Source organism: Leptodactylus fuscus, chromosome 5 (genome assembly GCF_031893055.1).
Source record: "Leptodactylus fuscus isolate aLepFus1 chromosome 5, aLepFus1.hap2, whole genome shotgun sequence".
Taxonomy (NCBI): domain Eukaryota; kingdom Metazoa; phylum Chordata; class Amphibia; order Anura; family Leptodactylidae; genus Leptodactylus; species Leptodactylus fuscus.
The window spans coordinates 96,377,037-96,402,894 of record NC_134269.1 but is presented as its reverse complement, the minus strand read 5'-3'; the positions used below and the strand labels follow the sequence as shown (position 1 = coordinate 96,402,894).

The following is a 25,858-nucleotide window of genomic DNA, read 5'->3' as shown; positions in this document are numbered from 1 at the left end:
CAAGCGCTGTGCAGTAAAAGCACACGTACCCCATAGACTATAATGGGGTCCATGTGATCTACTTTCACGTCCGTATGACTTGTACGGGCAGCGGTCCGTGTGCTTTCACTGCACACCGCTTGCCAGTGCATTTGGTATTCTGTTGAAGGGGGTCCCTATGTGGACTCCCTGAGCGGATTACCAAACGCAGTTGTGAACCAAGGGTAAAACAGTGAACCTTTCTCACAGTTCAACATTTGTGAACTAGTCCCCTGGTGAATGACATTCAAACTTCTCCATACCTCGAGGTTCTTATCATATCCATGCAAGGTTGCTATTTGTAAGACAAACAACCAAAGCTGAATCAAGACAATAGCCGTACCTCTGGCTCCTTTGGTCGATTCATCTCCTTTGGCACAGTATCCAGATCTCTGATGGCACTTCCTGGCAGAGAGGCCCCCAACCTATGAGGTTATGGTGCGCGGTGGGCGGTGATGCACGATCTGACGTCATCTTCTGGCACGCCTATCTCTTCTTTCTTCTTTCGGCGACGCCCTCGAGCCAGGACTGGAGGGCGTCACTGAATGAAGAAGAATGAAGAGATAGGCGTGCCAGAAGATGACATCAGATCGTGCATCACCGCCCACCGCGCACCATAAGTATAATTTACATATATGTTTTTAGGGTTTCATTTTAAAACGGGGGGGGGGGGTTAAAATAACATTAGCAGTGCCTGAATAGCCTTTTTAAAGGCTATTCACGCATATGTGGGCTCATACAGCATAATTTTGTTGATAGAGCGCCTTTAATGGTATGTGGTGAAGCAGATACCATGTGAGAGTACTATGGAAGTAGGGGGAGAGTCAGAGCATTTCAGCCTATGTCCGGTCACATCATAACTATCTACCATATGTATAGCAAAGATCGTGTTACCAATATATATCAATTGTCAAATGAATATCCTATTAAATAGAAACTAGCTTGCAAAATTTTGATCATCCATAGCATCACTCAAGTGTTACACAACATTTATATATTCTGTTAAGTTCACAGCAAAGGGTCTGAATACATATGACCATGTGATATTTCAGCTTTTTCTTTTTTAATAAATTTGCAAAAATATCTACATTTCTATTTTTTTTTCTGTCAGGATGGGGTGCTGAATGTACATTAATGAGAAATAAAATGAACTTTTTTGATTTTAGCAAATGGCTGCAATGAAAAAAAGAGTTAAAAATTTAAAAGGGTCTATTTTGCGTACCCACTGTATGGGGAAACTGCCAACCCGGTTTTGGAAATTACAGCATGTCTGCAGCATGGTTTTTTACTGCAAAGTGGGCATGGGATTCACTAGAACCCCATCCACTTTGCTCTGACTGTAAAACGCTGCGATTTTTTGCGGCGTTTATGCCATGTGGGGTCCTGACCTAAAGGCTACAAACTCAATCTACTACTGGCTTTGACTAAAAAAAAAAAGTAGCAAAATCTGCAACAACAAAAGGTGCGTTATAACGTGTTCCCTCAGCCAGACAGTGTCACACTAGTTCATAGGCAGTGTTTGGTGCTGTAGCTCATTCCCATTCAAGTGAGTCACTGTGTAATATCAGACACAGCCAGGCACAGTTTCTAAAGAGCAGGAAGCTATGGAGATCAGGGAATGATAGTTATAACTTCCCATAACTCACAATGAATTAAAAGTAAAGATGACTATACAATACTTCAACATCACTAAAAACAGAGGTAGGAATCTTGTCCATTTGCCCCCTGACTCTTATCAGCTGAGAATTATGACATATCTAAATAAAAACCTTTCCAACAGAAAGAGATGGATTTATTATTTGATTAATAATACCGTTTCATCATTAAAAAAAAAACTTTATTGGATATAAATGGAAAGCAAGTCCAGACATTCCAAAGTAAGCTACTTGGGAAAGGAGCTTATTATCTCCATGAATGTAGTCATGGCAAAGAAAATCATCAGTTATCCTTTGGACTCCGGCAAGGATATAAATGAGGAAGCATTGTCACTAGTAAAGTACTATTGCAAAGTGTTCTTTCCTTCAATGACTTCCAGTAGGCGCCTGGTTTTGTAGAAGTGGCTGCATGAAAAGTCCAACAGTTCCTACAACGCATACAATGATGAAAATCCATAGAAAGAGTCTGTCCACAACCATGGCAACATACTTCCAATCTTCAATGATCTGCAAGAAACATGCATAGTATGTGCATTAGAATAGTCTTAGAAATCTATTTCGAGAATCTCCATCAAAATACAAGAAAAAGCTAACCTATAGATATCTAGTGGATGGGACTTCTCCTTCACTTCTTTCATCCCATGGTAGTAAAGCTCTACTTACATTGGCATTGTGAGTTTAATCTATTAGCTTTCTCTCTATTTGTTGGATACAATAGTTATTGCTATTTTGCTTATTGGGGCAACAGATGGAAAGGATCCCACAGTAAATACTAGTGTGAACAGACCCTATGCTGATGAGCAGAATAAAGATATTTAAGCATTCTGTGAAATACCATGATCAGATATCTGAACACATAAAGACAAAAACACATAATTTGCTGCAACTTTTTGATTTGTACGTATGATAATAAATACAAGAGTTGTCTACTATGTTCAACCCTCTCTATATACTGTTGGGTAGCCCTTCTTTACATTCTATCCTGCCATCTCTATAAGGGAGTAATGTTGTATTTTATAGTGTGACCACTCAGTCCATGAAGGGTAATATGTGTTGATTACAGAAGCAATAAAGTAAGTTGATCTCACACTGGTCAATTTTATGGGTCTACTAAAGAAGAAAGCTTTTATTCTAATTTATTCCTGATAATCAATAAGTTAAGGTAAAAAAAAAAATTGTAGAGATAATTAAAATCATGCATAAGAGAGAAAATATAGAACTAGGATCAACCCATTACAACATAAATGTAAACAAAAATGTATAGACATGGTATAATATACCATGTTAATGTAGTCAATGTAATTTGTGAATATGCATGATTTAGTATACTTTGAGTGGGTTTGAACAGTATAATTGTGTAATACAATGGGACTGATTTATAAAGACTGGCATGTAGTAAGCCAGTCTTAATAATCAGGTGTGTTGGAGTGAGATGTGCCAAAATTGTTAGAAGGTATATGGCTCTTATTAATTTGGTGCATCTTGGGGTGGTCCATGCGCTAGAAGCAGAAATCTACACTATGTGGGGGCTGCCACAGACTTCAGTTTTAATTTGCTCCAGTATTTTTTGCCTTAAATTATATTAAATGGGTTGAACCATTCCACCCAATATTAGTAAAAGTGGCTACAGCAGCATAGCAATGGTCAGTGCAAAAATTATGGGTGTCAAAATTTTTCAGAAATACAAAAATAAATTCCCCCCACTGTCTTTAAAGAGGACCTTTCACCAGCTTCACTAACTTAATATAATATATTTATAATATATATAATATAATACTGGTGTCTTCCTATATTGTAGAGAGGTCTCTGGGACCTCTTAGGCTCAAAGGCCCAGTGGCGATTGTTATTTCTGCACCCCCTATAGCTACACCCCTGATCCCTCCACTATATTGGATACTTTTCTGAAGTTACAGTTACAGAAATCATAGCTTATTATTTCTATAACAAAATATTACAACATAAACTTGGTGTATCTATTCACCACAGCTTTGAAGTATCTCTGTCTATAGTCAGTCCTGACCATGTATAGACTACTTTGATGAAGGTATATTATAGTGACAAGTATTTATTAGAACTCTGTCATGTGTCATCATCATGTGACCAGGACAGATTTTTATTTGCTAGAAGTATACAGTCAACTATAAAAAGAGATCTTGATCAGTTACGAGAAAGCTGTCACAGCAATCTAAGAAAGTATACAGTTTTACCCATCTATTCCCAGATTCTTCTATGGATTTTCATTTGGGGACTACAGGCCAGTATGTGTGACAATGTATTTCATGTATAATAATAGAATGGCTCTTACACTTTGGTCTTCATCATCACTTTTCATGTGATCTGCTATAAAGCTCACACCCTCCATTGCTTCTTGAACCTGTGGAGAGAACTTTTTAGAGTGCCTGTATCGGAAATCTTGGTTTCTATGATGTTCCATCTGTTCATTAACCCTCTGATCATATGATCTAGATGTTGCAGCATTAACAAGACAAGCAGAGTTTTTACATGCGTCCGTCTGCTTTGCCCACAGTTGTCGCCGTGGTTTTTGACCAGATAAGTTGTGCTCTGGGCGTTTCATAAAAAGGAAGACTGGAAGTTTTTCCAAAAAACAGTTTTTTACCCAAAGTGGCATTGTGTGTGTGCTAGGTGATCTATGATGGACATTAAGAACGCATACACTAGTGACAATGGAAAATGTCACCAGCACCATTGTAAACATCAAGTATTTTCCAATAAGTGGGACATCAAGAGAAGTTGGCGGGACAATTTTAGAAATTAAAAGCAGAAATACAGTCAGTGCTAGGAGAACTGATATACACAGGGTCATCTTCTGTCCACAGTCTGATGGCAGATAAAACACCAATATTGCTAGTGAGGTAATAAGGATGCATGGTATAATCAAATTAATGGTATAAAAGAGAGGCTTTCTCTTGATGATAAAATCATAGGTAACGTCAACATAGGTTGGATCAAGAGGGTTGACTGTTCTCCTTCCAGGAAGTTTGATGATATCCCATTCTCCGCTTGGTGTAAAGTCATCCATACTGGCAGAGTCTGTGCCAAGTACAAGATCAATTTCTGTATAGTCATAAGTCCAGGAACGGAATTTTAAGGTGCAGTTCTGTTGATCAAAGGGGAAATGCTTGACTTCAATTTTGCATGCACTCTTGTAAATGGCTGGAGGTAGCCAAGCAATGCTGCCATTATTCTGTACAACTGCATTGGTGAACAGGGAGACTTCATATGTTCCATCAGCACTGGTAACATAAATAGTATATATTAGAGAACATGACAATAGAACATAACACAGTAAGTGTTTCTAATAAGAGGTCACAGTTTTCCCTATGTGGACTAAACAATTATGACCATTTACAATATACTGAATAGCAACATCCTTCAGCCATTCCATTGTTAGTTGTTTTGCCTGTTTTTTGTAAAGTTAAACTATTTATCTCTGAAATGTAGATAATGATTTTACAGCAATTTCCTAATATTCATGAACATTAATTTCTTAAACATGATAAGTAGATGCTTTCAACAACCCAATGGCTACCCTTGCTGTATTCTACGGGAGTTTTATTTGTCCAAATAGCCTAAATAATTAGCTCGAATGCCTTGTCATGAGTTATAACAATATTTCTAACCAATTTATGACTTTTTTTGCATTTATCAGCATGCGCGAAATTGCGGTCCCAGCCATAGTTCGGGCACCGCAATTCCGCGCATGCGCAGTACGTTCGGCAATCTTCGACGAACAGGAGCGTACTGCGCAGGCGTCCGACAGACGCTGAAGAAGCAAGGGGAGGACACCGAAGACCAGAGAGGCGGCGCTGCGGTCGGTTTTCGAGCTGCAATGGGGACACCCCCATCGCTGCTCCTGCGATGGGGACGCCCCCATCGCTGCGAGAGAACTAATTAGCATACTGGTACAAACCGGTATTTTGAACGAACGGCGCGGCGGAGAGCAATTCCACAGGTAGGAGACAAATAGCCTTTTTAAAGGCTATTCCGACGTGTTAACTAGAAAAAAATGTGTTTTAGTGGTAGAATCCCTTTAAACAGCATGGACAGCACATGGGTGATATCCATGTGCCGCCCGTGACTCCATGACCCAATTCACTGCTGTCAATGAGCTTGGGCTGCAAAATAGACAGGTATAGAACCTGTCCTGAGTTTTTCCTGGATTCTCGGACGCATACAGGGGTCTGTGATAATACAGCCATAGAAATGAATGTGTCAGCATGCTAAACTGAAAACCACAGTTTGCACAGTAACAAAGCACACGATCATGTGAGTGGAGCATGGAGAGAAGGTATAACCTGGGAAGATAATCTGTCTCTTCTTTGAAGATGGATTTTATCAGTGAACTGAGAGGGAATAAGCAGCTTAAGAAGGAGTGCAGAGGAACAAAATACGTGGAAAAAAAGCATGTTTTTTTAATAAGATACATTACAAAAATTATTGTCGTTATTTAAATGATTGATTTATGGCAAAAAAAAATGGTTAAAAAATTATGGTTAAAGTTAAAGGTTAAAGTCTCTGGACACCTGTGACACGGTAAACGTATTTTAGAAATATTGTACATATTTCCCCTCCCTTTGCATATTTTACCATATCTAATCTCCTCTCTTCTAAAGTAATACTGCCTATGTGATCTCTCCCCTCCCCTGAAGATTCTGCCATGGGTTCTCGCCTCGTTCTCTGCATTAATAAGACAAGATGGCACAGGAAGAAAAGCAAACAGTATGCTTATAGGGTACGTTCAGTACCAAATAAAACCAACATACACAATATTAATGTACGCTCATCCATTGGTGTTGTGCAACTATAGATGCAACACGACTTTGAGCTTGTAGAGAGAGAACAGCAGTTGGAGTCCCAAATAAAGAAACCTTGGCTGCCATGTTTTGGGGTTTATGGGACCCCTTTCTCAAATTAACCAAAGCTCGTGTTCATTTCTTAAACGAGTATTCCCATGAACATAATCATATCTATAGTTATAGATAATTAAAAGTTAAACATTTTTACAAATATAAGTAGTTAAAAATTCTGCAGAGTTTTAAAGATTTTCTCTATCCATCTTAGTGGTGACAGTCTGTTGTCTTGATCGGATGCCAATGGATACGACCACTAATGCAGAAACTTTCTAATGCAGAAACTAGTCTGGGACTTGTCAGGAACCCAGCTATGATTGTCTTATTGTACCTGGGTTATCAGGCAGGGACACTACATGTATGAGAAGATATCCCGGCCACAATAAAGAAATCATGGCCGATTTTCTGAGCTTAGAAAGTTCCTGCATTCATGGTGGTATCCACTGGCAACCGATCAAGACAACAGACTGTGACCCCAGGATATTTAGACAAAATCTTTAAAACTCTGTAAAATGTTTAACCCCTTCCCGACATGCGCCGTAATAGTACGGCGCATGTCGGGTCTGTAACTATGGTGACCGCCCGGGAGCCGGGCGGCCGCCATAGCCGCCGGGTGTCTACTGCTTTAAGCAGTAGACAACCGGCTCTAATGCCTCTGATCGGTCCCCGGACCGATCGGAGGCATTAACCCCTCCGGCGCCGCGGTCAAAGGCGCCGGAGGCGCCATTTTCCCGGCGGCCCATGGGCGCCGCCATTTTGGCCGGGATCGCATGCTCCAGGGCTGACGTCCCGTTGCCATGACAGCTGGGAGCCTTGTACAGGCTCCCAGGCTTGTCTGCAAATCCTTTCTTTTGCAGGCTGGTCTATGCAGCCTACAAAAGAAAGGATGCTTTTTTGCAATGCATTGCAATGCATTAGCATTGTAATGCATTGCATTAGTGATCAGACCCCCTGGGGTTCAACACCCCTAGGGGGTCTAATAAATGCAAAAAAAAAAAAAAAAAAAAAAAAAAGTTAAAAAAAAATATAAAAAAATATAAAAAGAATTAAAAGTTCAAATCACCCCCCTTTCCCTAGAACACATATAAAAGTAGTTAAAAACTGTGAAACATATACATGTTAGGTATCCCCGTGTCCGAAATCACCCGCTCTACAAATCTATAAAAATATTTTTCCTGTTCGGTAAACGCCGTAGCGGGAAAAATAGTCGAAAGTGCCAAACCGCCGTTTTTTCATTGTTTTGATTCTGATAAAAATTTGAATAAAAAGTGATCAAAGCAATAACATTTCCCGAAAATGGTAGAACTAAAAAGTACACCCGACCCCACAAAAAAAGACGCCCTATGCATCCCCGTACACTTACGTATAAAAAAGTTACGGCCGTCGGAATATGGCGACTTTTAGAAAAAAAAATTTTTAACACAGTTTTGGAATTTTTTTTAGGGGTCAAAATGTAAATAAAACCATATAAATTTGGTATCCCTGGAACCGTACCGAAACACAGAATACAGGGGACATGTCATTTTGGCTGCACAGTGAACGCCGTAAAACCAAAGCCCGTAAGAAAGTCGCAGAAATGCATTTTTTCTTCAAATCCACCCCATTCTGAATTTTTTTCCTGCTTCCCAGTACATTATATAGAATAATTAATGGTAGCAACATGAAGAAAAATTTGTCCCGCAAAAATTAAGACCTCATATGGCTCTGGGAGCGGAGAAATAAAAAAGTTATGGGGTTTAGAAGGAGGGGAGTCAAAAATGAAAAAGGAAAATCAAAAAATGCCATCGGCGGGAAGGGGTTAATTACTTATATTTGCAAAAAAAAATTAACATTTAATTATCTACAAATTTAAAAATGGCTACTTACATGGGTTCCGGGCCAAATAACAGGTAGCCCCAACTGAATGCCGGTGCACTGTACAAACATCCAGTAACGCACTCCGCTCCAGATTAGGCCCAATGAATGGGCCTAGTCGGAAGGACGGAGTGCCTTCAGGCTGAAATGCGAGGCGAATTTGCCTGAAGAATGAGCATCTTGCTTCTTTTTCCAGGAGCGGAACAAACGGCTCCCGGAAAGAACTGACTAGCTCCCATTGATTCCAATGGGAAACGTCTTTTTGGTCAGGATTTTGAGGCGGATACAGCTAATCCTGACTGAAAAACCAAGCGTGAACTTACCCTAAGGGTCTATTCACACAGAGGAAAATGGTGAGGAATGTGGTGTGGAATTTTCCACGTGGAAAAAAAAGCTTCGCATTGATTTTAATGATTCTGCTAGCTTTTTTTCCACTAGTGGAAAACTCAACATATCACAATTTTTGTCAATATGCAAATGAGCTTTAGAGGTTTATTTGCCCCAAAGAGGTAAGTGGCAACGATCTCACTTCTCCAAAGACCTCAATTGTATATTGACAAAAATGGCAATATGTCAACCGATTCACAAGAAGAAGCACCGATTCACAAGAGGAAAACATTTTCATTACCGTTTGATTCAGGTGACTCTAACCTACTTATCTGCAGGGCTGGCTTTATAGGCTAGGTTTTGGTGACAGACACATTTTAATCTTAAATAAAGTTATGATTTGTTTGAATCACCAAAGAATATATCAACCTGCAAATCTAAAGTTATTACTTGTTGTAAAGCACAATGTCTGGCAGCCAAATCTGTTTTGATGGGATGCGAAGTTTCCGTATGCCATCATATTCAGCTGGGTTCCAGGTCAAGCGATAATCTATCCACTCCTAAAAAAGAGAAAATCAAAACCTATTATTCTCTACCTTAGTTTGCACATAAACCTGGCATATTTACTTATTTAAACAATGACATTATAAATTACATGAAAATTTCCTTCTCTGCATTATCATTGTAATAATAGTAATAATACCATAACATTCATCAGACGAAACTAACTATGGATTTACACAATGTTATAGATAAACACTATATACAATCATAAGAAGTTTCCATATCATCTTTTTCAGCTCGTTACTTATAAATAATTAGAGTTTTACAGTCATTTCCTTTGCAGCAGGGATGCTCTGACCATGGGCTACATGTCACCACTGCATGGTATTGAACCTGTCACAGGTGGGTGATGCTAATGCTTGGACTATGGGTGAAGCTGATGTGATGTTTCCTGCTGCACGACACATGTTGCCTTCATCACACTGATGTCATATATTGACTTTGACCTCCTCTTCTCTATGTGGCCTACAGAGGGAAAGCTTTAATTGTACAGTGGCTTACAAAAGTATTCATACCCCTTGAATTTTTTCACATTTTGTCAACTTACAACCATAAACTTAAATGTATTTTATTGCGATTATAAGTGACAGGCCAACACAAAGTAGCAGGTAATTGTGGAGTGGAAGAAAAATGATACATGGTTTACAAAACTGTAACCAAATAAAAATCTGGAAAGTGTGATGTACAAAAGTATTCATCCCCCTGTACTCTGATTCTACTAAATAAAATCCAGTGAAATCAATTGCTTTCAGAAGTCACTTAATGAGTTAATAGAGTCCAGATGTGTGTAATTTAGTCTCAGTATCTGTTCTGTGAAGGCCTCAGTGGTTTGTTAGAGAACACTAGTGAACAAACAGCATCATGAAGACAAAGGAACTCACCAGACAAGTCAAAGATAAAGTTGTGAAGAAATTTAAAGCAGTGTTAGGTTATAAAAACATATCCCAAGCTTCGAGAGTCCTAGAGGTTCAATGTTCAATCCATCATCCAAAAATGAAAAAAGTATTCTACAACTGCAAACCTATCAAGACATGGCCATCCACCTAAACTACTTCCATCGTCCGGTTCCCTCCATCTGGGTTGTGGTAACTGCAATGAAAGGAGACTCTGGGGGGCTGAATACTTTTGCATCACACTTTTCAGTTCTTTATTTGATTACAATTTTGAAAACCATGTATCATTTCTTCCACTTCACAATTATCTGCTACTTTGTGTTGGTCTATCACTTAAAATCTCAATAAAGTATATTAAAGTTTGTGGTTGTAAGGTGAGAAAATGTGAAAAAGTTCAAGGGGTATGAATACTTTATACGAGCATATAAGTGCTAGCAGATCTGGAAATGGACCATAAGAGACTGGGTGGTCTATCAGTTCATAATTAGAGATGAGCGAACACTGTTCGGATCAGCCGATCCGAACAGCATGCACCCATAGAAATGAATGGAAGCACCTGTGATGCTGACTTTGCCACCGGCCGGCGTCACAGGTGCTTCCATTCATTTCTATGGGAGCGTGCTGTTCGGATCGGCTGATCCGAACAGTGTTTGCTCATCTCTATTCATAATCTTTATAAATACTATGTTGCTGCCAGGCTTTCATAACGCTACGCCATCTATGACGAGGTGGACTGCCCACAGTGGGTAGCCTTAGAATTGTCCGTGGTTGCCCTTGCCTCATTACAGCCTCCTGCGCACCCCACAATGCCCTTCCACCCAATTCCAGCAAATACTAAAGTAACCAACTATTTGCTGCACCTATGGTAGAAAGTCTGTTTTAGATTTAGGTTACAAAAGCTCGATATCACCACTACTCCCTCTATTTTATAACTCTATCTCGAGAGGTGTTTTATTGGTGGAGACAAGCCAGGTTCAGGCTTTACAATGACTTCCTCTATGATTGGTGGTTCTCTACCAAAGACTATTTCATTTGCACACATTCCCCACCTTCCGCAGAAACCTCAAGGACTACTCAGAATTTCCACTTGCTATCACTCTCCCCACTTAACCCTGACTCCACCACTAGTTTTAAAAGATTGTGTTTACATAGGGTGGCTGATAGAAGCTCCATTTCTTTTATATACCTTGGTCGGAACGCTCCACCCTCTCAACTCAAATTGGACTTTACTACACCTGGGAACGGGACTTGGAGACCTCCCTGATCCACGCTCGATGGACTGATTATTGCATGTTCATCAGTGGCATAACTAAAATCTTATGGGCCCCAGTGCAATATTTTATCCGGGGGCCCCCTACCTCATCCCTACAGTGAATTCTTGATAGAGATGATTACAGGTGCTAAGGAGTTTAATCAACCTTAATGTGGTTAGGGTAATCTTTGGGTCTCTATGGCTTATGGGCCAGATGGAAGCTGCAATCTAAATACTGATGCCAGTGCTTATGAACCCCCCTAAGGATCCTGGGTCCCGATGCGACTGCACCCTCTACACCCCTTCAATTTATGCCCCTCATGTTCATTAGAATCAACAGATTGCAATGTTTCAGGCTGTTAACAATGAAGGAGAATTATACTTGCCTGGTTGAGCCACACATTAGTTGTCATGATTTGTTCTCGTTCGTTCTAGGACAAAGGGGACAAACCGATATGTAAGAAAATAATATATTGATATCATATAATAGGTGGTATATTTGAGCATGTCTTTAAATAACCATACTATATTCCATTTCTTATGGTTGTGTGATGAATTATTGTCTTCAGTGTTGAAAAGGTGCCCATGTACCTTCAATATCAGTCAGCCAAATATTAATTTGGTCGACAGCTATTTCCCGCTATTCCTACATACACATACATGTTTGGTTCAGCTTGGGCATGTATGTGATTTTATTTTGAGAGTGGAGTAAGCCAGTGCCAGACATCTCTAGCAGCGGCTCATCTGCAAGGAGAACTTGTTTCTAATGTAAATGAGAGCTTTGACATTATTAACAAAGAAATCCATCATCACCAATTTCCTAATTATGAAGGATAGAAAACATTTCACAAATGAACTTCTATCAGTTTAAATTAGATATAGAAATGTTTAATGCCATTTTACTGGCCATATGCTCGGATCATCTGAGAAGTATTGGGGTTACATCTAAGCTATAATGTGCTTTCTGCCAGCTGAGTCGCCAAAATGATTCAATAGCAAGATACAGCTCTGACATTTGTTACAAATAAGCAAATATTTACCAAGTATTGAATGAAATGTTGTTGGACTTTACAATTACACAATAGCATGTAGTCTGAGTCAGAGAACAGAGCTTGTAGTTAAATTCAATAAAGTACATAATGCATATGAAATCTAATAGACTTCGTAATTTCATTGGAAAGTAACTTACTGTTTTATAAGAGCTACCCTAGAAACATACTACATTACATCAATTAGACGGCTTCTTCCAAATACAGTCACTTTGGAGCTCTGGAAGAAAACAGCGTCTTAATGTGCTTAATAATGAGAGAGATTTGCAATAGGAAGCACATTTCTGCAAAGTACCTCTATACTGCATATCATATTCAGAAAATATGAGGATATGAAGACATCAGCCTTCTCTTGTAGCATCTAACTCTACTTAAGGCAGTCCTATGAATTTAGAAAAAAAAGATGTCTGCTAATTTTACTGAAGTGATGCTTGCTTGCCTATGGGCGGCGTTTGGTACTACATTCAAGTAAATGGGGTTCATAGATTGGAACAGTGTCCTAAAAAAATTGTTACCATTTGTCCAAACTAAAACAACCAGTTTTAAACAAAAGAGACTGTTTCATCACCATAATCCCTTCTAAAAATAAAACTGGACAAGTGACCACCTAGGACATGGTAGCTCTCCTCTCTGGAGAGTTCCAATTAGTTCCTCCCTCCATGATGTTCTTATAGGGCATGTGACCAAGGATGGTGCTGAAGAGCAACACCATGAGGGTAAGGAAACCAATTACAGTAACGTATGTTATTACATCACATATAAAAAAATAATAATAAATACCAATAAAATGGTACAGAAGAAATTCCTTAGATCCCTAAGGATGAAGCAAAAGAAAACACAAGATGTTACAATAACTCAGGGCTTTCCAAATGACATGTCATATACAGGTGTGCACTATGAAATCATATAACATACAAACTAACCTTGTATGTCCATGTGGGAAATCCATAAAAAATGTATACATAAATTGAGTCGAGAGTAAAAACAATGTAACTATGTTAACCAGTTACGAAATGTCTTGTAGTTATAAGACCTTTAAATGGCTAACTGAAATAAAAGATGTTACAATATGTTACCATGCCAGATGAAGAGACCTGAGGTGTCTCCAAAACTTGCTTTGTAACAGATTTTATTGTAGTTACTCATTAAAAGATATCATAACTACAAGACTGCTAATTTGTTTCTCTTATTGAGCGCTATACTATGTACATTTATTTATTTTTTCCTATCAGTATGTCTTTGTAGAATGGGAGGAAATCAACGCAAACACGGGGAGAACATACAAACTCCTTCCAGATGTTGTTCCTGGCAGGATTTGAACCCAGGACTCCAGTAGCTGCAAGGCTGCAGTGCTAACCACTGAGCCACCATGTACATCAATTGAAGCATATCAAATATACTACTAGCAAATGTTTCCGAGAACTGAAGGGAAACTTTTTTTCCTAGTATACCCCAAGGTACATGTCACCATCTTTTTACAATGGAAACATTTTTAATCTTAAGATTTTCCCCTTGACCTTTTTCTTTGATATGTGATGTAATAATATACTTATTGTATATACATGCCATGAGCTATGGACATCATCCAGATATAATTAAATCTAAAAGACCTAAAACTGCCTCAGGGTTGTCTTGTGATGCTGAAAATCATCTGCATTAGTCTGTCAGAGAACTTTATTAATAATAATAATAATAATAATAATAATAATAATAATAATAATGCATCTCAATATACAGTACAGATGAGACTTGCTGACAAAACTATTAGCATATCAGAATGACAAGAAGTAAGACATATTCCTTCAGAGAGTCGTCTTCAGCCTTTAACCTTCCCTTCTGATGTGTCACATCATCCTAGGTATGAAATGTCACAGGACATTTCTTAGCAGATGTCCTTAAGGGCTTTTGTATATGTGACACATGGAGACTCGAGGTTCATGCTGGGCACTGTCAGCAAAATGATACCTATCAGTGACAGAAACAAGAATAAAACAAGCACCGACATCTGGATAGCAAAGAGCAGAACACAAAACATGACAGCAAACAGATGCAATCTCTCAGGGAGAGGAACATGTACTAGATGCTAACATAATAAGGCTGCTCCTAATGTGATTACCCCTGCCCAGATTACAGTCACTCCGCCATGCTACATATACAAGGGGCACATTAAAGGGCATCTCTACAGATTTCAACATGGTTTGTATTCCAGGGCTTACAAGCATAAGGCTACATTTGTGGTAAACGTCTGATCTTTTATTGTTCTCATCGTTCCAGATATAGATCTATATTGGATGGGAAAAAAGCGAAGCTAGCTACTTGTTACCTCAGTGATGTTAAACCTGAATTACACTTCTCAGGATTTTTTTACATTAGGTTGATGGCTCAGGTCTGACAAAACATTGTGGAAAAAAACTGTTGGTCGCTGACAACACGTTATATTCTCCATTCTTCAGACATAGATTTAATGAATTAATGTCTACTTACAAAATTCTACAGGTTGGCCTTGGAATCAGGCAATGGTTTATTTCTAGCATGTAGTCATGTGACCTAACAAACTAACTGAATTCTGAATGAAGCTTTTTCGGCACAGTTTTCAATGCGCTTTTTGCTCCTGTTTTTAACATTTTCTCCAGCACACTGTATGGACTTGGAAGCTTCCCTGTAAAAAAAAATGCTTGCCGTTTTTGCAGAAGCCACGTTAAAAAAAAGTGTTGCATTTTTTTCGCCTCCGTTGATTTCAACGGGTCTTCAAAGTGAAATCCGCCCTAAGATAGGTCATGTTGCTTTTTTTCCCTCTAGCTGAAAGAATCAGCCAGAGGAAAAAAAAAAACTGCTGCTGGCTCCCATTGAAATGAATGGGAGGCAGTTTTGAGGTGGATTCCGCCTCAAAATCAACCTGCAAAAAACTCTGTGTGAACATACCCTAACAGTGCTATGGGATATGTTCTATAAATAATAGAAAATAAATAACCAACAAACAAGGAAAACAGCATACTTGTAATGTATTATAGACATGTAATAAACACTTACCACGCTGATGAGTTGAGCGAGTGATAACTGGAGCTGGATGGAGACCAGTTGTGTATTATTATATGCAGGACGGATGAGTTTATTATATCTGTGTTTACTTAAAAGCGTGTCCATTAATCTCTCTTCTGAATCCGCCGCTTTGCTATCTAGATAATTGGATGACAGAACATAGATATAGCATTATTTAATCATTTGCTTAACAGTATATAACAAAGAATATTTATCATTCCTCAACATTTATATCACAGATATTGAATAACGTGTCTGACTACTTATATATTCTAATGTGAGATAGAGATGGAGCAGACACATTGGGTACCAACTTTAATAAGGTGAATAGATGTATGTTTACATACAATAGTATAATGGGGAAAAATGTGTAAGATATGATAAAAATTGCTGCAATGTTTCAATGTATATAGCGGATGCTTTATTAACATGGCAGATTTATATTTCTCTATGCATTTATTATATAGTCATCTGTATTGGCACTTGTGTAAACAGAGATTGCACCCCTTGGTAGTTTCTGTCTCTAATTCCAATTATAACAGACACTAAACTAGAAATCTTCAGCATTATGTGTGGCCTAGTAAATAAGAATTACCTATAACATGAAAATAGCAGAGACTGAAGTCATAGTGCAAGGCAATGCAAGATAATATCTTATGGAGATGGGCAAGAGGCTTTGAAGCCTGTCATTTATAGTATTAGCCTAGTAACATTTACACCACCCGTTTTGCCTGTATACATTGTGATCTGGATGGTTTCTGTTCTTCATACTACTTGTCTCTGTCCTGAAGTCTTGTTTTGTTATTTTTTACCTGTAGTTCATGGTAAAGACTAGTAAATGAGTAGTTAATGATTTATGGTAAATTTTATTCCACTTAGAATTTTTTTTTTTTTTAATAAAGTGATAAGTTCCCCTCGGATGTAACTATATATTAGGTAGCTCAAATATATACCTAACAAAGATGCATCAGATTAAAATAACTGGAAAGAATGATTTAGTGAATATTGTGTGTGTAGACGCCTGTCCTTAAATCAATGAGTCAGAGGCCTTTGAAGAGCTCAGTAACCTTTCCATCTCACATATTATACAAACTTCAATAAGAGCCACTTCATAAGATTTATACATGCACATAAACAAGGCTTTGTTCACATCGGTGTTGTTTCTTCTGCTGTACAGCTCCATCACAGGACCTGGACAATGAACATCAAGATAGTGCTATATCTTTCATGTTATGGCCACTAACAGCACCCGACAGCACCAATAACCCTTTTATGCTGCAGAAATTTTTTTACTTCATGCCTTACATAATCCATAATTCTTATTTTTCTGTTTACAGAATATTTTGAGGGCTCACATTTTGCAGGACAAATTATAGATTTAAGGGTCCATTCACATGGAGGAAAATGGTGCTTTATTTGGCGCAGAATTTCCGCGTGGAAAAAACGCCTCCCATTGACTTCAATGGGATCCGTTTTCCGCGCGGAACACATAGGAAGCAATGGGTTAAAAAGCCTCCCATTCATTTCAATGTGTTCTGTGTGGAAAACGTAACCCATTGAAGTCAATGGGAGTCTTTTTTTCAGCGCTGATTCTGCCACGAGTTATCATGCCAGAATCAGCGCTACTTTACGTCATCTGAATGCACCCTAATGGTATTAGGAAGGTGGAATAAAATTCAGAGGAGGGGGAAAAAAACATTTTCTGACAGGTTTTGTTTCTGCAATGTCCCCTGTGCAGTAAAATTGATAAACTCCCTTTGTTCTCTGGATCAGTACGATCACAGCAATACCAACTTTATATGTCTTTCTCATGTTTCAATAAATAAAAACAAAAATCTTTGAAAAAAAACCAAAAATTTGTTTTTGCTGCCATTTTGTGAATCCATATATATATATATATATATATATATATATATATATTTTTTTCACTGTGTGGTGCTTCTTTTTACAGGGCATAAGGTAGTTTTCTCATATACTATTTTGGACAATGTCTCACACCGAGATCACTTATTAGTTATTTTTTTGGGAAGGTGAAATGAACAGCAAATCAGGTATCTTTATATTTAATCCTTATGATAAGTCACATAGTGGGAAAAAAAAGTTTAGATTTATATAATCCAGGCATTTTGTGTCTACACTAACGAGTTTATGTTAATTTTTATTTTTGTATTCTCAGGAAAGGGATGTGATTTTTTGAATTTTTGATTGAATACTTTAAGAAACATTAAAAAAATCCTTTTAGGGTCCATTCACACAGAGTTTTTTTGGTGAGGATTTTGGTGTCAGAATCAACGTGAAAAAAACGCCTCCGCTTAGAGTTCTATGGGTTCCGCTAGCTTTTTTTCCGGTAAAAAAAGCTTCCTTCAGGTGGATTCTGCCTGCAAAAACCAACAAAGTCAATGGGAGGCAGAAAATCCACGTGGAATTGGCAAAAACCACATGAAAAAAATGCTAGCGTTTTTTTCAAGTTCCACACACTGTGATGGAGGAAAAAAACATTTCCTAATTCCTGAAGCAGATTTTTTCCTCGCTAAAAAACTCAGTGTGAATGGACCCTTAGGGTGCATTCACACGATGTAAAATGGAGAGTGATCTGGCACGTATACGGCATGTCAGAGTTTGAGCGCTCAAAAAGATCCCATTGATTTCAATGGCAGTTACGAGTGTATATGCCGCGTTATTTTGGAAAATTCCGCTAGTGGAAAAAAAGCTAGCAGAGCCCTTTGAAATCAATTGGGGGCTTTTTTTCAGCGCTGAAGATTCAGTGGCAAATAAAGCATCAATTTTCCTCTGTGTAAATGGACCCTTAGGCTAAGGCTCCATGTACCAAGCCACAGTGGAAAAACATTATGGAAAAGATTATGGCGAAAATGCATTGAGTTTTTCTTTTTTTTGTGCAGCGTTTTTCACAGAACAATTTTCATCTGCAGAATTTCTGCCTCTATTATACCTATACGGAAAATGTCAGCATTTCAGTAGGTATAATCGGTATGCTGCAATTTACAAAAATGCAAGATTTGTTTCTGCAATGTGTAGATAGGATTAGCCAGAATCCCATCCACTTTGCAGGTAATGTAAAACGAAACCTTTTTTGCTGCAGCATTTTCACAACATGGGCCCTCAGCTTAATCTCCCCAGGTGGCTTGAACCTCCATCATTGTACCAAAAATATCCTACGACTAAAATACTTCTGTATAACAGCCTATGTTAAAATTGCTGTATTACTACTGAGTCTTGCTGCAGGTAGACTTCAATAGTAAAATTGCTATGGCTGCCCTGGGAACCTTCAGAAGGTGATCGTTTGGAAATTGAAAGGGTTTGGAATCCCTCAGATGTGTAGTCACATCTGACCACGTCATTTGGGGTGTTAAGTGTCTGTGATCAGAGACTGCAGACACTGTCATGAGATCTCTATGATCAGAGATTGCAGACACTACCACGAGATCTCTATGATCAGAGATTGCAGACACTACCACGAGGTCTCTATGATCAGAGATTGCAGACACTGCCATGAGATCTCTATGATCAGAGATTGCAGACACTACCACGAGATCTCTATGATCAGAGATTGCAGACACTACCACGAGGTCTCTATGATCAGAGATTGCAGACACTGCCATGAGATCTCTATGATCAGAGATTGCAGACACTACCACGAGATCTCTATGATCAGAGATTGCAGACAATCCCACAGGGTCTCTATGATCAGAGATTACAGTCACTGTCGCGAGGTTTCTATGATCAGAGATTGCAGGCACTGCCACGAGGTCTCTATGTTCAGAGATTGCAGACACTGCTACGAGATCTCTATGATCAGAGATTGCAGACAATGCCACGGGGTCTCTATGATCAGAGATTACAGACACTGCCACGAGATCTCTATGATCAGAGATTGCAGACACTGCCACGAGATCTCTATGATCAGAGATTGCAGACAATCCCACAGGGTCTCTATGATCAGAGATTGCAGACAATGCCACGGGGTCTCTATGATCAGAGATTACAGACACTGCCACGAGATCTCTATGATCAGAGATTGCAGACACTGCCACGAGATCTCTATGATCAGAGATTGCAGACAATCCCACAGGGTCTCTATGATCAGAGATTGCAGACAATGCCACGGGGTCTCTATGATCAGAGATTGCAGACACTGCCACAAGATCTTTATGATCAGAGATTGCAGACACTGCCAAGACGTCTCTGCTGTGTTAAACATCACAGACAATTCTTCATAGGGCCTAATTGGTCCCCCATAGATTACACAGTTTCTAATCTACAGTTTCACCCCTCTGTATTAGAGGTTGTAATTCCTTATGCACTACTCTGATGGTCTTGCCCACATGCCCATCAGGAATTCACAGGCTGGCACAATGGCTTTTTGGCCACATGTTCCAATTGTCTGCCTTAATTTTTCAGTTAAGCCTTAAGCCAGTTAGCCTTAAATATGTCCATCATAAATTACTCCATTACATTCTGATGGCTACAGGTATCCTCTCCCTGACCCATGTTGTGTGCCAAGAAGATTCCATAATGCTTCTGTAAGGGAACTGTAATAGGAGCAATTCCCCAGTAGCTGCTGGAAACCCTGGGAAAGGGGCACAGGAGACAGTGAGCCCTGGTCTGAAACTCCCCACTGTCCTTTCCTGCTTGCCAGTCCTATCCTATGTAATAGGCGACAACTGGACGACAAAACCCTTCCTAAATACGTGACACACAAAACGAGGACAAGACAAACAACAACAAGGGAGGTCAACTAGCCAAGGGTCAGTAACAGCTGTGCAATGCAGTGTCAAGATTGATATCCAAAAGAGTAGTCAATAGGGAAAGCCAGAGGTCAAGAATCATAATACAAGAACAAACAGCAAGAGAAAAGCCAGCACGCATAAGGCAATAGCAAGCCCCAATGTGAATGAGACCCAAGAATAAATAGGGAGGAAGAACCCGCCCTGGAGTTGATAGGTGGATAGGCTGTCAATCACAGGGCAAGGCTAAAATTAACCACTTCAAGAACAGAGGCAAACAAGGGCAGAAGACGGGTGTGGTGGAAAATCAATTACAGAACTAGAGCCGTGTTCACACAGTGCAACCAAAAACTCTAAGCAAGAAATTAAACAGCACACGCCTCCTGCACCGCAGCAAGTGAGCAGAGGCTGGCGCAGTGACCCGAACAGGCAGAGATGTTACAGCTTCATGAAAAAATGAATGCCACCATTTCTGATACTCGCCTGCAGAATTTGGGTGTCTTGGATCAATAGGTCCAACATCCCAAGCCTGCCATATTGTCTTCAACTCTAATCAACTCAAAAGATCGAGTGGGGTGTCCATTCCCCTTTCCTTGGGCAGGCTCCTCTTTCTATTTCCTCATCCTTAACCCCATATACATTGGTTGTTGGTTATTGATTTCTGAATGTTTTTATATAATTTTCTGAGCAAGTGTCATATGTAAAGTAAGTATTACAGCGGACATCAGGATGGGGTTTGCAAGGATCTCTGACCTAAAACTAAACAAAACAACTATGCAACAAGGCTAGTTTCATTGGTGGAAATCCTCCTACATATGTCTTACATCCTTTTGTGCCTGCAAACATTACACTGTACTCAGGGGTGAACCTGGGCTTTCTGCCGCCTGAAGCGGCGTCAGAAAGCCACCCCCCCCCCCCCGAGGAGGGGCGGGGCTGAGAGGTGGGGTCACAAGAAAGGGGTGGGGCCGAGCGGAAGTGGGCAGGGTTGAGTGGAAAGGGGGCGTGGCGGAGTGAGCGGCGTTCGCAGGCAGGGAGAGGACCTGCTCTCTGCCTGAGTGTGAGGGGCAGCCGCTGGAGCAGCGCTGCGTCCAGCAGGGCCGCCCCAATACACCGCTCGCTTCCCATGTCGGGCTGCAGACACGGTGACACTAAGCCAGTCCAGGACAGCTTGTCCTGGACTGGCTTAGGTCAGTAAAAATGCCGCCCTCCCGAGGCCCTGGCATAGCGCCGCCTGAAGCGGTCGCTTCAGGTCGCCTCATGGGAGGTGCGGTGCTGACTGTACTCTTGACTATACACATGGTTTGCTGACATCCAGAACTTCCTGCAACTAGTGTATTGGTCCTTGGAAACCCACAAACAAAAAAATGCACTGGCTATCTAGTGCATGCACAATGAAGAAAACTGCATGCAAATCAGTCCATAGTCACATCTCAATAATGAAACATGTGTCTTATAATGAGCAGTGCACCCTTGTGTCCATCACATGACCATGGACTGTACATCACATGACCACCGACAGTCCATCACATGACCACCTACAATCCATCACATGACTATGGACTGATTTGTATCCACTGGAAGTAAACAGAATGACAGCAAGCAGAGATCTAGAAAACCATGAGGAATTGATACAGAAGGTATATTGGAAAGTTGCACTACTTTTCCTTGTACAAACAATACTGTTTATTTGCTTAAACTGGACAACCCCTTTAACTATAATGGGGTACCTTGGGTTTCTGTTATATTGTCTGTCATTTTACAAGACAAGATACCAAAGCTTGCTACACTGTTCAGTCCAGGATTTTTGAGAGAATCTGAGACAAAGGCTTACTGGAGCCTCCAATATGTGATTGAAGTCTAAGCAATATAATTCACCCTGTCTTAGAGCAAAATAGATTATGTATTTTGCAATTCATTTTGCACATTTAGATTTCTTAATTTGATTTTAACCTCTGAGATAATAATTTTCTAGATTCTATAGAATTTTACCTATATATTAACTGCTGCTTTTGTTACATATTCATAAAAATTGATAAGTTACGTGAAACTCACTTGTGACATTGTCAGTATGTAAAAGTATGGACCCACATAGGTCAAACCAATGGTACATCTAGTCTGTGTATAAAGATACTAATAAGTGAACCATCATGATGCTTCCTGCTCCTCTAGCCATAATCACATGATCGCTGGGTGCCAAGTAACTGCATAACGGCGGGTTCACATCTGTGCCCGGTGTCTGCTTTGTGGGTTTCCGTCTTCTGCTGACAGGAAATGGAAACCCGGCAGACAGTCTCCGCCTCTGAGCGTCTTCTGGTCTCTGCGACAAAACCGTTTCTTTTTAACCGGACACAAAGTCCTGCATGTCCAACTTTGTGTCTGGTTAAAAAAAATGGTTTCGCCACGAAGACCAGAAAACGCTTACGGGCGCTCACGGGCAGACACTTTGTAAACCCATTCAAATGAATGGGTTTGAAAACTGACTGCCTGTTTCTGTCTCCTGTCCAGTTTCTCGGGCAGAAGATGGAAAACTGAAAGCGGAGACTGGGCGCAGGTGTAAACCCGCCCTAAGCTGCTTATATGTAGCCCCAGTTACAGGAACATCAGCTGTAAGAATAATGTAATTGGGAAATGTCCTTTTTAATATATTTTATGGGGAGGCAATTTATAAAATTGCAATAAATAAAGACAAAATGAAATAATGGAATGAATAAAATAACAGAATAAAAGCTGCCACTAGTGCACATGGCAGGTTTTATCTATGCATCCGCTATATAAAAAATGTTAACAGAGAGGGGAAACTATTTTTTTGTTTAAAAAAAAATATTTAATAACCAAACAAAAAAACCTATATTGGTGGAAAGTCACAGGGAAATTGATATGCTGTTTTATTTGCAGAATGTGGATGAGATTTGTATAAGACTTATTCACACTAGTATTTTCCATAGAGGAGTTCTGCCTCTGTTCTTCATTGATTTTAAATGGATGCCTAGAAAAAGAAAACGACACTTGCTCTTTTTTTGATCCATGAAATTGGGATTCATGTTCTTACTTGAAAAATGGATCCGTCATGAATAGAACACATCCATAAATTCAACAGGACCATGTACTTCATTCTGATGCAGCGCATATGCCCACCAAATCTGCAGAAGAATTACACTACTGCCCCATTCACTTCCAAATGTAACCTTCCTATTATACTTTTTAAATCATATTCCCATTTGAAATATATTTTTTAAGAAATGTTGTTGATGTTTCTCTATAATCTCTGTTAGTGTCCACGTTGAAAAAATTCTTAAAATACTGTAGTTTTCACTCTAATTTCTAAGCCTAATAATAGGCTGACTCTTCATGTTCTATAGATTTCTTATCAGCACCGGCAGGATTGCCATAAATGGTACCGTCAATATATAGATAACATAGGGCCACCATACACAATAGGTAGTGGTCTCACCGTATCCACTACTCAATGATCTCTGCACAGGTCACAAAGCATACCTATAATTATCTCCTTGGTACACGTGACTGCTGTAAAGCATATATATGCTGATAAGAGCAGCTCAGGCCAAGATGGCTGCCACCATAAACATGTACAGAAAACAGACTGCAAAATTTACAATCAGAAGGGAAAAAGATTTCATTAGTAAAACAATATAGAAGATATATTCCCTTTTAATTGTGTTGTTGTGTTCTAATCAATATGCTATCAATGTTATTGGTGAAGAAATCCCTTTTAGGATGTTCACATTATAGAGAATAAAACAAAGGAAACTTATCTAATGTACAATGATTCTGCTGTACAGAATATGTCTATATCATTATGTTTTAACCTTATTGCAGTGAAGAACAAGCTTTTTCCTATGTATTACATCCAAAATGCACCGCATATACAATACTTGATAAAATGAATGAATACTATTCATTCATTGTTTTCGGAACACTTGTACTTTCGGTACAATTTACATACATGTTATAGGCCACTAGATGTCAGCATTGTCTACGTGAATGATCCTGATCCTATATCACTGCCAACACTATCCTCTGTAACACATTAAGACATTATAATGCATATGGTGAATCAATATAATATTACAGGAAAGCTAAAACTAGGGTCCTATTAGTTTTAATATTCTTTACTGTAAATTTTATAAATCAAGAGAGGGATATTCTAGCTCTCTCCTCAATGGAAAATGTATGCTGACCATGTATAGCTAGCTATATGTATATGGATAGTTTATATCTGGGTACTTCAAGAGTCTACAGACCTGCACCAGAATAAGCGGAATGTTAAGGTAAATTATATTAAATTGAAATCATTCGGGGCATGAATTTAACTTTGATGCAGCCAAAGACTTACAGACAACGTGAAAACAAGCAAATTCTTGACCAAGTCAAGCTTAATCTTCCGCATGATGCTCAAATGAAAACGCTAGAGCAGTCTTATTTTAGGTCATAATGTATTAAGACTCAGCAAACTGGAAAAGACAGTGGTGCTCAAAAGAGTTCAAGGGAAAAGAGGAAAGCAAGCATCAAATGCATAGAGAAGCTTGAAGATCGAACAGAAAACGGAGTATTATGGATATATGAAGATAAATGTCTTCTAAATAGCAGCCCATGTCATGTCCCTCAGATGTGTACAGATAATAACAAGGTAACCACTGCCTGTATTTTATAATGCTCTGACTCTGTGTGGAATGCGTGTTACCTGGTTAATGTCAATGACATGTCTAAGGAATTACTGACAAATGCCTACAAACAGAAAGCTGCTATTAAAGTCTGGTATCTATACTACATTATTTTAAATTCTTAGAGATTTCTAATCTGATGTATATCATTCTGCCAACAAAGCAGGGTGACATCAAAATGCCTGGCACAAATATAGGAATGACCATATTCTACAACCGTATGGTATATATTGCAGTTTACTTACCTATTAGACTGTTTGTGTTCCTCTACATTCTGTGCCCTGACATGTGCCGTATCTATAGTGCTGTTCTGAATAAGTGCATTTCTTGCTAGCTTTGCTTCATTCAAGGAAGAACCATACATCATGTCAACGGTATTGTTATCACCCATCTCAGTAACAAAAAAGAATGAAGTCTACATTACTCACAGTCTATAAGAAGAAGAGCAGCAACAAACAATAGGGCGGTGAAATCCTCCATGGTACATCAGATGCGTCCTATAGCCTGGCACCAGGGTGGTCCGGTAATTGAGTCTGCTGGCTCAGGATGGGGAATTATCAGGCTCCACGATAAAGGGAGCTGGCAGGTGGATTATCTGACTGTAGGATCACATAGACAACAGCAGCTAAAGTTTGTAAACAGCAAAGAGGGGATGGCACAGAGGAGGTTCGTAGCTCCAGCAGGAGGTAAGTGCCTGCAGGGTGGCAGGGCAGCAGGTGTATGGGATAAGCTTCCTCTGGATGGTTATTGTCCGTGTAGTACCGCAAATATCTCTGCACTGTGAGAACACACTCACTAGATCACACATTCATTCATTCCATTATATCCATAGCAGCAGTACATGAAGAGGTTAATCCATCTCATGAAGCAAATGTAGGATTAAGTGGTTCGCTCTTTTATAACATACTG

The 25,858-nt window shown here is 39.4% G+C and overlaps 1 protein-coding gene across 2 annotated transcripts; it reads right to left on the bottom strand.

Annotated features, from left to right (window-relative positions):
- Positions 1-1,855: 1,855 nt before the first annotated feature.
- On the bottom strand, positions 1,856-25,733 carry CHRNB4 (cholinergic receptor nicotinic beta 4 subunit). Of its 2 annotated transcripts, XM_075273843.1 has the most exons (6): positions 25,378-25,733; positions 15,514-15,659; positions 11,821-11,865; positions 9,176-9,285; positions 3,979-4,927; positions 1,856-2,180 (listed from the first exon to the last, which is right to left on the bottom strand). In XM_075273843.1, the coding sequence occupies exons 1-6, from the start codon at positions 25,427-25,429 to the stop codon at positions 2,040-2,042; spliced, it is 1,443 nt and encodes a 480-aa protein (XP_075129944.1). In that variant the 5' UTR covers positions 25,430-25,733; the 3' UTR covers positions 1,856-2,039. The 2 variants fall into 2 exon arrangements, with proteins under 2 accessions (XP_075129944.1, XP_075129945.1); XM_075273844.1 differs by lacking the exon at positions 11,821-11,865.
- Positions 25,734-25,858: the final 125 nt, after the last annotated feature.

Excerpts from the sequence above, each read along its gene's own strand:
- CHRNB4 (XM_075273843.1), bottom strand. The coding sequence starts at position 25,429 with ATGGAGGATTTCACCGCCCTATTGTTTGTTGCTGCTCTTCTTCTTATA. Across the intron at positions 11,866-15,513 it reads TCGCTCAACTCATCAGCGTG|AACGAACGAGAACAAATCAT; the intron begins GTAAGTGTTTAT and ends CCTTTGTCCTAG. Across the intron at positions 9,286-11,820 it reads CTAATGTGTGGCTCAACCAG|GAGTGGATAGATTATCGCTT; the intron begins GCAAGTATAATT and ends TCTCTTTTTTAG.